General features: G+C 46.9%; 1 protein-coding gene across 3 annotated transcripts; it reads left to right on the top strand.

The window, feature by feature from the left end:
- Positions 1-1,123: 1,123 nt before the first annotated feature.
- LOC111863998 (mucin-22) lies at positions 1,124-10,888 on the top strand. 3 transcript variants are annotated; one of them, XM_023850880.2, is made up of 6 exons: positions 1,124-1,230; positions 4,639-4,734; positions 5,742-8,340; positions 8,634-8,770; positions 8,902-9,032; positions 9,630-10,888. In XM_023850880.2, exons 2-6 carry the CDS (start codon positions 4,665-4,667, stop codon positions 9,801-9,803), a joined length of 3,111 nt encoding a protein of 1,036 aa, XP_023706648.1. In that variant the 5' UTR covers positions 1,124-1,230; positions 4,639-4,664; the 3' UTR covers positions 9,804-10,888. The 3 variants fall into 3 exon arrangements, with proteins under 3 accessions (XP_023706648.1, XP_023706650.1, XP_023706649.1); XM_023850882.2 differs by lacking the exon at positions 1,124-1,230 and adding an exon at positions 4,094-4,217; XM_023850881.2 differs by lacking the exon at positions 1,124-1,230 and adding an exon at positions 4,094-4,231.
- Positions 10,889-11,485: the final 597 nt, after the last annotated feature.

Raw genomic sequence — 11,485 nt, 5'->3', positions numbered from 1 at the left:
ACCGGCTTTGGGACCCACCCAGCCTCCTATACATTAGGTACCGGGGGTAAAGCTGCAGGAGCTTGAAGCTCTCCACTCACGTCCCTCTACAGCCGTGGTTAAGACTGGTGGAACTGCAACTTCATTTCTCCACACGACTTCATGGCGCGGTCCCTTGAGAGTATCGCCGTCACGTAGGCAGCCGCACTTCTGCGACTTGTTTTTTCTCTCTGTATTTCTTGTTTTGTTTCACGTTCTGTAATTAAGGCCGGTCGGTTTGAATTCGCGCTTCCTCGGCTCTTGTCGTGCTTTTCCGGAGAGAAGATCAACGGCCTTCTGGGGTCGGTGAGCCATGCACGGCCAGGTATGTTGGCCGAGTGATCACTGATCACTCAGCGGGCAGCAAGAAACAGGTGATCAGGCAGGCTGCATCAATCGTTTCATGGCAGTGAAACGGCGATAGTCTGGGCACTAGATGCAGGGTTCTGATTTCAAGTTACAAATTTTACGTTACAGAGATGTCAAAACTCTACTTTAAAAATTATAATTTTATGTAAAGTAACACGGTGAATTTTTGTTTTTAATTTTCACTTACACCGTCACTTGCGTTCCTCGGTAAATTAACAAAATTCACTAAATTTTGTACATCGACCAGATTCTGCTGCCGTTAGGAGGAACATCGCAACAGAATAATCTCCGCCAGTTTTCTTAGTATTTCTTTGCCTTTCGTTTGAAGCACGGTTTTGGGGTGGGATGTAGCCGCGTCTTCGCAATGCAAATTTTATCAAGTTTAGACGTATTTCTTTAAACAACCACAAACTGCGTTTGGCTTACGTGGGTTGAGTGTTCTGTGTACTTGTTTGTGTTTTATGTACGGTGACTTGTAAACATTTTTTTAATAATAACTTTCCAAAAGTATTTGAATATGTTTAAAATCAAGTGACCGAAGAAGAATCAGCACATGTGTGCTAGGTTGTATACCCTCGAAGTTTATGGTCGCTTACAAAAATGCATGAACTATGCAGGTCTCCTTAGTTTTGTTTGTCTCGGCCATGGAGCAGTTCTTTGTGAGCTGAACTGAACGTAAGGGGTCGCGGTCAGTTAGAAAGAAGCACACGGAACGGCCAAGGCGTGAGGTCTCGACCGCCACAGTGACAAGAAACCTCAGCTGCGAGTGTGAGTGTGGCCGCGGCATGAACAGTTAACTCTGCAGGGAATGCGGTGAAGGGCGTGCACTTCGCAGGACAACAGGTGAGTGCACAGGTACTTGGGAAACCGGTATGCCTAGCATTCCACTGGAGGTCGCACTAGTATCTGGATATAACTATGTAGGCCTTTCGGAATGACGGTCGTCGCATCTCCGGTTTGTGAGTGTATGCCTTTATAATACGGTGCAAATTTGAATCATTTTAATATGCAGTTGTTTTCTTTCTGACCGCCTGCATGGTCTAGTGGTCAGAGTTCCTGGCTACAGATCCAGAGGTCGGGGTTCAATTCCCGGCGCTACCACATTTTCTGAGAAGTAGTGGGTCTGGAACGAGGTCCACTCGGCCTCGTGATGATAATTGAGGAGCTATTTCAACGAAATAGCGGCTCCGGTGTAGAAAACCAAAATTAACGTCCGTGGTGATCCGTTGCGCTGGCCACGCGACACCTTCTATCCGCTAAAGTTGGCAGTAACTTCGCCGACAAGCGGTGGTCACTCGGTCGGTATAGTTCGCTTACGGACTACAGGCCACGGAGTTTATTTTTGTTTTGTTTCTGAAAGTCTAGTTTGCGGAAACCGTAAGGTTGGAAGCCCCCCCCCCTTGGCAAGATTAGGAGCTATATTTTAAAATCAACTCAAAACCTAACGTTATGTTTGCATCGCTTAAGCAAGAAACAAAAGCCTGACAGTACAATTCTGGGGCGGTAGGCACCGGTCAGCGTCTCTTCTGTGCCTCTGTGTGTCAGAACTTAACCGTTTTGTGTTAGGGACAGTCCAGTCGTTTGGTGCCAGATCACGGCAGTCCGTAGGTTACGTTGGCAATCCGAACTTGACGTGGTTACCGCACAGTACAGCTCTCGCGTGTGGCCCGTCCTGCCTTCACACAGCACTCGGTATGAATGTCATGACACTGCACCTTAACTTGGTTTCGCGATGTAAACCCTCAGCTTGTGATATCCGAAACCGCCTGTTCCGCGTGTCACACCAACAACGTTAATTTGAGCGATAGTACGTCGGTTAGGCCATGACAGCTTCCTCCAGGTCCTGTCCACACTACCACTGGTTGCTATGCAGTGCACACACCGACAGTGCCGTAACTTAATCCGCCACAAAGAAATCATTAATATGACTTCCGTTTCATTTCTCAGTTAATTAAAACAGGTTGATGCTTTATTTGCAGTGCTTTTTAATTTTGTTTTTGACGGTAAGAATGTCGAAACGAAGCCGGAGGAGTGACGTCAAAACACATGATGAGGCTCAGAGTTTTTTGATGGGAACTTCTCTCTGTCACTGAAATATTTCTCTGCCGGTAAAGTTAGCCGGAGCATAAATGTAGTAGTGCGTAATCGTGTGTCGAGGTGTGCAGTACGTCGGTATATACCTCTCGCTGCATGCCGTGGTGCTTAGACGCAGGGATTGCAGCAGTGTCGCTGCAAATTAGCGCCGGGGGGAGGGGGGAGGCCGCCAGCCCTGGAACCGGTCCGAGGGTTCAGTTCCAAGCTTCATCCGTTGCTCATGCCAGGTGCTCTCAGCGGTACTGTGCAGTGTGACACCGTGCGGTTTCGTAGATATCTCCCGCTGTTTTGGAGAAATAAATTGCTTTCATCTTCAGGGCAGAATTCTACGACTGTAGTTTCGTTGGTTACTAACATTTCGGAGGGATATGTGGCCTCCATCTTCAGAGAGAGTTTGTGAATCTCTTTTTTCACCAAGACTCATGCAACTGTCAGCTTGAGACAGGAAGTAGCCCGTCCTTCTGGGCAGTTTAGGATGTTCAAACCGCGGTCCGCAGGCCAGGTCTGTCAGCCACTCTCTTCCCCACCAGGTGTTGAGAATCTCCAAGCGATGCTTAATACTTTGCACCATCACCCTTACGGCTAATTAACTATATAACTGATCATTTTTTAGAATCTAATAGTTGCTCAGACAGTCAAATTCTGCGCATTTTATGAAAGTCCGAAGTTCATTACCGAGTTCAGAAGCGTCTGCCACTGGACCTTCCTATGTGGGCTACTTGACGGCGTCAGTATCGAAGCTGTGTATGAGTGATGTCCCTGCCGAGTCTAGAGCATTACCGCTGAGCGAACCCTCTCGGTACTAACACAGCAACAGCTTCTGGAGTGGAAGGTACTCAATGCAAGCTCAGATATCGGCCATGATTATTCTCAACGGGACATCCTGACAAAGAAATGACCCTTAGGCCCCAACTTTTCTTAGCGACCAACTGTGACTGCCCTTTGTCACTAGACACATCTGGTTACATCCTAATCGGGCGCACTGAGGTTCTGAATCGATTAACAATATATCTAAGTCGCTTTTCATTATCGATTAGTTGACACAAAGCGATTGCTGACCACAAGTTCAAGACCGCATTGTTTATCCGACATCTCCTTCACCTAGAGCGGATTGGGTCATCTGGCATGTTACAACTCGGAACTGACTCTGAAATATTAAGTCTTGAACTCTATTTGAGGGATCGGTCCATCACACTTCCTCTGCCCGACAGCGAAATTATTGACACTGGCCTGTTCTGACGATAAATACCGCTCAGTGCCTGTATCGTATTCACAAATGAAGCAAGAATATCGCGTGTCACATTGTTGTCCAGTTGTGAAAGCACTGACATCTGTCGGCCGAGTCCGGGACTGGTTAAAAATGGGGACGCATGTTTGAGGCGTGTTCTGAGGCGATTTTAATGTGTTCTACGATTACGCGCGGAAGTGAGTTGCCGGAAATAGCGCGGGTACAAAGGCAAGTTCCCCCAAATCACTATAAATGGCAGTCGCATGCAGGTTTAATCAGTGCGGTTTCAGCTGTCTTCATGGCCTTCATGTGCAACTGACTACGTGCAGGTGTTGCTGATTGCCAACCACTTACTACGACTGTTAATCGATTGATCAACTTCAGTTCGAGGTCTGCGCGCTCCCGCGGAAGTGGCTGCCAGGATTCCTGCCTTCTGGAAACTGACGCTGTTGTATAACGTTACCAACGTTTCGGGGGAAACTTATGTTTCCATCCTCAGGGTAGGAGGGTAAGATGAGAGTGGTAAGAAGTGGGATATATGTAGGGAAAGGGAGCACCTGAGCTGAGGAACTTCTTTGGAACCTGAACATGGAAATTGCGAGACCTGAACCAATGCCCGCCATGTTCCGATTTGTGTGCTGTAGGGAATTTTAATTCCACCAACTGCTCCATTTTCATTAATCGGCCTATCTTGCAACGCCATATAGTCTCGACTATGACAGCGTCGTTAAATAACCATCATTAAAATATCACAATGAAACGCAAAGCCCCCACAATGCTTAAAGGTCAAGTTTACTCATACACACAAAGTTGTCCATAATGAATGTCATGCAGACGGAGGAATAACAGGGATATTTGATACACGGATGTTGCATGCCCTGATGGGCAACACAGAAATATGTGTGGTCTAACTTTTTGCTGTTTTTCAGGTACATGCCGTTAGGATCGCTGCAAAATGAGGCTGCCTGTGTTTGTACTCGTGTCACTCCTGCAACTGGCCAACTGTTTGCCCATTGTTGACCCAGGTGAGAGATTTCCGATGCTAATCGATTCAGGCAATTGTTGACCTAGATGCAAGCGGTGCCATTGTTGCTGTATTTTATAATATAACCAGCATATATCAGATTTCAAAGACCCCGCATGGAGGGGGTTCGAATACCTCAGCTGTAGCCCTACGAGTCGTAGGAGGCGACGGAAAGGGAACCCAGTGCCCGGGGGTATAACTGGACCACCTAGTTCCGGGGGATATAAATACGGGGACCTGGCCCTCCAGGATGGGGAAGTGTCGAATCTGACAGTAAAATATAGTCATGAATTCCACGGGCCTCGGGCCCGAAAATGACTGTGCTGGCGAAGACCAGCAGCAGTTGTGTTCGACAGATCCATCCTCTTGTGAGAGAGGTCGCCCCATGTCAACAAACCCGCAACTTCTTGATAGTAAGGAAGATCTGGTCTTGGGCCCCAGGTGGGTGCTTGACACCAAGAGAGACTGGCCGACTCGTGACATAGCTTCGAGTTTTACTGCGACAGATTTAGAAGGAAATATTCGAGAGTAGCCCAATTGAATTGAAATGCATGCATATAGCCCACAATGCGATCTGTTACATCCTGTAACAAGCTCTACTGACTTAGTCAGGGTGAGGATACATTTCAGGATTCGTGTTTCAGAGCTATTCAGTTCAGTTCTTGGCGTGTTACCAACAGTCCTTACAGATTTTTCCTTATTTTCCTCAGTGTCTCTAGGTGAGTGCTTTAAATAGACCACGACCTCCTACTTATCATTATATATCGCCTTTTAGTGTATTTTCCGTATTTAAAAAATGAAAAGAATCCTACGAGATCACCTTGCTGTCTCTGTGTCTTTGTATCCCTCCTAATTCTCTCCTTTTCTGTGCGGTCCGTGTCGTAGCAAAGAAAAGTAGGTGATTAGTTATTACCAGAACTTCTTGTTTCAATTTTGATTCTGTTCCAATACCCAGGTTTGAGTCGGATGCCTGTTTCACGTGACTGTAACATGTGCTTCTGTCTCCAGGGTTGTTTGTTATCATGGGTGTTCGGTCATGCCGCGCAGGGACGGGCTATTGTCTCCTAGGGCTTGATTGCACCCTCGATGAGGACTTCTTGCCTGACGATCAAGGTGGCCACTGTGACGGCCTGAGGTCTGCGTTCACCCCGAGTGCGCATTTCATCTGCTGCCGCTACAATGCTGCCAACAGAACGATTCCTCCAGAAACTCTCCCACTTCCAGTCCATCTGACAGACAACGACTTGGCGCCCTTCAGTGACTACTCCAACACAGACAGCATTGGCACAGGCGCGGAGGCGTATGGGGCCAGTAACAGTCATGAGTCTGATCAAAGTAACTTTGTTCAGAGTGTTGAAGCTTCAGGCTTTGAGACAGGCAGCGCTGGGCCCATGGACCCATCCCATGCTTCTTGGACTCTGCTGCCAGAGACTGATGCCAGCAGCACAGCAGCAACTGAAACGGTCACTGACAACGCTTTGTCACGTACAACGAACCAAGAAGAAGTTTCAGTGACAGAAACGACGGAGTTCGACGCTCAGTCCAACAGGTACGTGACTGACATTAACACCACCGTGCAAAGTGTGTTAGGAGATGACGAACCGACAAGTTCAGAACACGATGACACGACAAGGAGTGGAGAAAAAACAACGAGGACAACGATTACAGAATCATCTGTGACTGACTTCACAACACAAATGCAGGACCAGAGCTCAAGCACAAATTCTGGTGTGAAATCGTCTGGTGATAATGTTACTAGTGACATCAATGTTACTGGTGATAGCAGCTCGAAAGTGAGACCGATTCAATCAAGAGTCGATTTCGACGGACCGCTGATGATGGTTCTTACTGACCGAGGAATTGTGGAGGCACGCCCAAGTGTGGTCAGAGCTGAGACGGAAATTGTGGTCCATGGTGACAAAGTGAGGCACAGGGATGTGGAGGTTCAGAATCTAGACTTCACTCCGAGTAATACGGTAGCCCAGACAGCGGACCATGAAAATGAGTTATCTGCTAATTTCGAAACGTGGACGACAGATGTTGTAGCGGAAACTCTGAGCCCTACGGGCACAGCAACTGAGGCTTATCCTGCGGTCACGGTTAGTGAAGCAGATTCTGAAGGCACAGGAACTTCGTTTGTGGGCGATGTGGTAACAACGTCACTTCAGCCAGTGCATGAACCCTCGGTTATACCTACAAATGGCACCACGGCAAGTTCAGAATCAGGCGAAGCTTCGATAAAATTATACGGAGACACAAAACTACTGCTAGACTTTCATCCAAATTCAGTGGCAGATGCTAATGAACTTTCAGGGTCACAGACAAAGACATCTAACTCGGTTCAGGCTTCAGAATTGGATAATTCACTGTTGTACAAAGCAACAGAAAACCTAATATCAAGAACCCAAGATTCAGTTGTGTCCAAAAGTGAAAGTATCGAGCATATTGTAAGTGAATCAGTGTCGGCAAATGACAGGCATGTCTCTGGGAAGGAGGCAAGTATTGTTACTGAGAGCAGTACACAAGCCTTGTACAAGGATGCTGACGGGACAGGTTTACAGCTGACATTTTCTAAATTGAACAGTATGGACACAGAGTCTCAACCTGAAAACAGTGAATCAGAAATTCCCGAAAATATCCTCGATATGTCTGAAATAACTAATGAAATTCCTGTCACGATTCAAACCGAACTTTCAGTACACGAAACAGTGACAATTTTATCGGAGAATACCGTGACGCCATTTGGGAAATCTGATGACACTGAGACGGGACGCATTGCACAGACTGTGCGGGAGCCTTCTGTCAGGGAAAGTGACGGAGTTTCTGTACCGAGGAAGGAAGAATGTTCAGGTGACTGCAATGGGAATGTAGTACCCACAGCAACTGAAGCTGAGGGTGTGGTCAGTGAATCGACAAGGAGCGCTGAAAGTATTACAGAAGATTTTCAGAATCCAGATATAACAGAACCGTATGAAACAGATGCATGTATGAGGCCAAGCGTAGAGGAGGTCGAAAGGTTTTCGCTGCAAACTGAACAGTTCTCTGCTTCAGAAACATTCACTGAACACTCCAGCTCAGACGGTACTCAGCAGCTCCCCGAAATCACAACTTTGCCATCAGACGTAGAAATGACAGTATCTGCGAAACATACAAAAATCAGTAACACTGAAGAGAGTCTTTCGTCTTCCACTGCTAATCCAACAGCAGGATACCAGCTGCGGTCTGGTGCTCACAGTGAGAATCAAGAGGACACCTCTTTCCTGAACAATATCTCAGATCCGGTTCCAACGTCGACCGTAATTCACACCGAGATTGTGGTCACCTCCGAAGGACCGACAGTGTGGCCTGTTGTAGTCGACACAGTTGGAAATTCCGGTTCTCCGAGTGCTTCAGGGACCTCCAAACCTTCCAGCACGACGCCAGCCGTTGCGACAACACCAGAAACCAGCAAACGCTCACTACTCTGCGGAGTTGCGGCTGCACGGACGTTCCCTGGAACGCAGTGTTGGCTGGTTCAGTTTATGAATGCGAACAGCAGCGTCCCTGTGTGTGTGGGCAGCTACCTGGACGCCAGTACCATCGTCACATCGGCCAAATGCATCTCCAGGTCAGAGGAATTCATCATTTCTATAGATAGTTAGCTCTGAGTCTTCTGAATTGTAGCTCTGTCTAGTTCGACGACAGCCCGGCGTTTCTGAGGAATCTATAGCTTCCACTCTCAGGGTTGAACAGTAAGAAAACCAAGTAACGAGTGGAAGCAGGCTTCGATTACCCTTCTATCCTGAAACTGGACGTCGTGTGTCCCTCTCTCCAAACTACCTGCATTTCCAATCCAGAACGCAGTGTCTCTGCAGCCCGTCATGTCATGGAATTGGCAGCAGGGTTGTGTTTGTGTTTCAGAGTGTTCGATATGGGGGTAGCCCAGATGACTCTGGTCAGCGCTGGAGGCGCAGTGACGTCACACACCCGGATTCGCGACGTCGTGGTGCATGAAGAGTACAGAAACCATGGCGCCGAGCTGCTCCTCAACGACATAGGTACAGTTGCGGGCCGGCTCCCGAGAGATTCTCCTCATTTCACGTGACCGTAACTCTTACACGCTTCAGCTGTTGTGTCAACAGATATTATTCGAGTGAGCAAGTTTTGATGACCACCCTGTTGTGAACAGGTCTCCTGCGTTTGCATCTCCCCGCATCCCGAATGCCGCCTGCTGCATGTGCCCTCTGCCTGCCAACGTCTGATCGTGACCTCCTGGACAGACCTTGCGATGGCATTACCTTGGGTCAGGTCAAGCCAAAGGTACGTGAACACGAGCGTCATGTCACGTGATTTGCGCGCGCAACATGTTAAAGCACTGGGGGAAATGGAAAGCTCTTCCAGAATTGTTTTCCTCTGTCTCAGAAGTTGAGTGCATGGACAAATATTGCTTACAGAATAGCCGATTATATTTTAAAACACGAATTGAAATGCTCCAGTCTGGGTGACGCTGGAGTGATATTGGAAGTTAACTTGTCGCGTAAGCCAAACAAACTTGGCCACTTATCAAAGAATTCACGCCTTGACCTGCAACTTCTCAACATACCCATTAAATTGACTCATTCTCCGGGTGTACGTTCTCGAAGCTCGAATTTCGTACTCGTAACGATTGATTGTTTGTTACTTTATTATATGATACTGTTTCAAATGCAAAAGTTATCTATCTCCAAATGAGAGGGAAAGATGACGATGAATATTATGTATATCAGGATTTAAAGAGAAATAGTCGTGACCTATTTATTGCCTCTGATATGATGCTATGTGTTGTTGTGTTACCCAGTGGCGGCAAGTCGGCAGCAACGTGTATGTGTGTTTGTGTCTGAATTGAGCAATGAAGTTGATTTTCACGTGTGTCCGCAGTCCCTGCAACCCGACGCGCAGATTGGCAGCCCTATGGTCTGCAGCGGAGGTGTGCTGGCGGGCATAGCATCGTATTACAACCCTGGTCCTGTGTACACCCCGGTCAGTGATTACGTCACATGGATACAGACAAATCAGAAGATACACGACAATTCAGATAATGAGTGGAAATAGGGTTAACGCTAACTATATTGTTGGCACCCCTGCTGTGTTTCCTGCTGCTAGGGTGTAGGTGCCTGTTCATGTCACGTTTATGGGGCCCTGTGACTTAGGTGAGGGGTTTCTCGTCCTTCACCCAATCGCCAACCTGGAGGACTACCCCCTGTTGGCTATTCAGGTTTCACTAGTTCGCTTCCTGTCAAATTATCACATAATTACTTGCCCAGTTTTGTTAGTTTAACCTTTCTCTCCTCCGCCTCTCTGCTTTTTCCGCGTTTTATCTGTCTACCTTGCTTCGCCCCCCCAGAAACCAGCCCTCTTAAAGGGAAAATTTCCTTTATACTCTTTTCCTTACTGCTATTGGTTCGCTCTGTGCTCCAAGACTGCTACCCCCTCTCCCGCCCAGCCCTCGTACAAGTTCCCCCAGGCCCGGCCATCTTCTGGCTTGAAGATGCAGACAGCACTTTTCTCTACCTGACTACACGGCGTCACATCCCAGAAGACAGTGATATTTATTGACGGCTGTTTGGCGGCTGCAGCGAGGTGCGGTAAGTTGGGCCCTGCGTGTGTAAGATGGTTTGAATACAAGCCAGAAGTTAAAGGAAAAGTCGCAAAATCCGACTGAGAAGACTAGAGGATGCAGAGAATGATTTATGACGGCCGGAAGTGAAGGATAGAAGGTGAAGGTGTATAATAGTGAAGATTGGTGCGAAGGTTCTTGGAGGACGGCAGAGCGAAGGAGTAAGTAAGTAAGTACGCGCAATGTACGAGCATGTGTAACTTCGTCAGTTGCTTACAGTTTTATTTTGCAGTTATTTATCCGAGAAGAGATGTAAGTTTGCAACTAGACCTGAGACTGAGTACCCATTTTGTGCTATTGAGAAGTGCTTCTTTTCAGTGACCTCGTAGAACATTTGATGTATTATTGTATATGTTTTACAGCAAAATGTATACACAAGTATTTATTTTCATTTTTTACATATTAATTTACATTGTTCCGGGAGCTCTTTTACACTTACGAACGTGTTATTTACAAGAACATTCTGATGATGTCTGTTCCAGTTCAGCTAGCGAATGAGACCATTGTTCTTTCATTTTAGTTTTTTTAATAAATTGTACTGATGAAATCGCTTGTATATTGTGACTGTCTGTCTGTTCCCAATGGCTAACTTCTTGTAGCGCTGTGTAGTGACTGCTTTACTAACTAAACAGTGGCCAAGTAACAGAACAACAGCGATTATTTATGCCAGGTATGACCGCTTAGCAACGAGGGTGCTTGACAACATTGGGCACATCCTTAAGAGAGATGTAACAAGAAATAACGGAAGGTTTAAAAAAATTACACAATGGGAAGTTTTGCAATCTGTACTCATCCCTAAATGTTATTAGGATGAGCAAACCAAAGAGGCTGCGATGGGATGTGCACGTAGCATGCATGAAATAGGTGATAAGTGTATACAAATATTTTATAAGAAAACGTGAGGGAAAGAGACTACTAGGAAGACGTAGACGTAGATGGGAGGACATTATTGAAATTTGTGTCAAAACAACAATGACCTTTTGTGGATAATATAGCGAGCCTTCAGTTACCATGCAGTTCCATGGAGTTGGTTGCGTGGTAACAATTAGGCAGGAGAGAATGAGGCTGGCGATTGTGCAGCCTGCTTGAACCATGCTACCTGAGTAGGGACGAGCAC

This window comes from Cryptotermes secundus, unplaced genomic scaffold, assembly GCF_002891405.2.
Source record: "Cryptotermes secundus unplaced genomic scaffold, Csec_1.0 scaffold279, whole genome shotgun sequence".
Classification (NCBI taxonomy): domain Eukaryota; kingdom Metazoa; phylum Arthropoda; class Insecta; order Blattodea; family Kalotermitidae; genus Cryptotermes; species Cryptotermes secundus.
The sequence above is the reverse complement of the archived record's forward strand: the minus strand, read 5'-3'. Positions and strand labels throughout refer to the sequence as shown.

Coding starts and splice junctions, on each gene's coding strand:
- LOC111863998 (XM_023850880.2), top strand. CDS start 4,665: ATGAGGCTGCCTGTGTTTGTACTCGTGTCACTCCTGCAACTGGCCAAC. Junction 8,341..8,633: donor TCGGCCAAATGCATCTCCAG/GTCAGAGGAATT, acceptor TTTGTGTTTCAG/AGTGTTCGATATGGGGGTAG. Junction 8,771..8,901: donor GCTGCTCCTCAACGACATAG/GTACAGTTGCGG, acceptor TGTTGTGAACAG/GTCTCCTGCGTTTGCATCTC.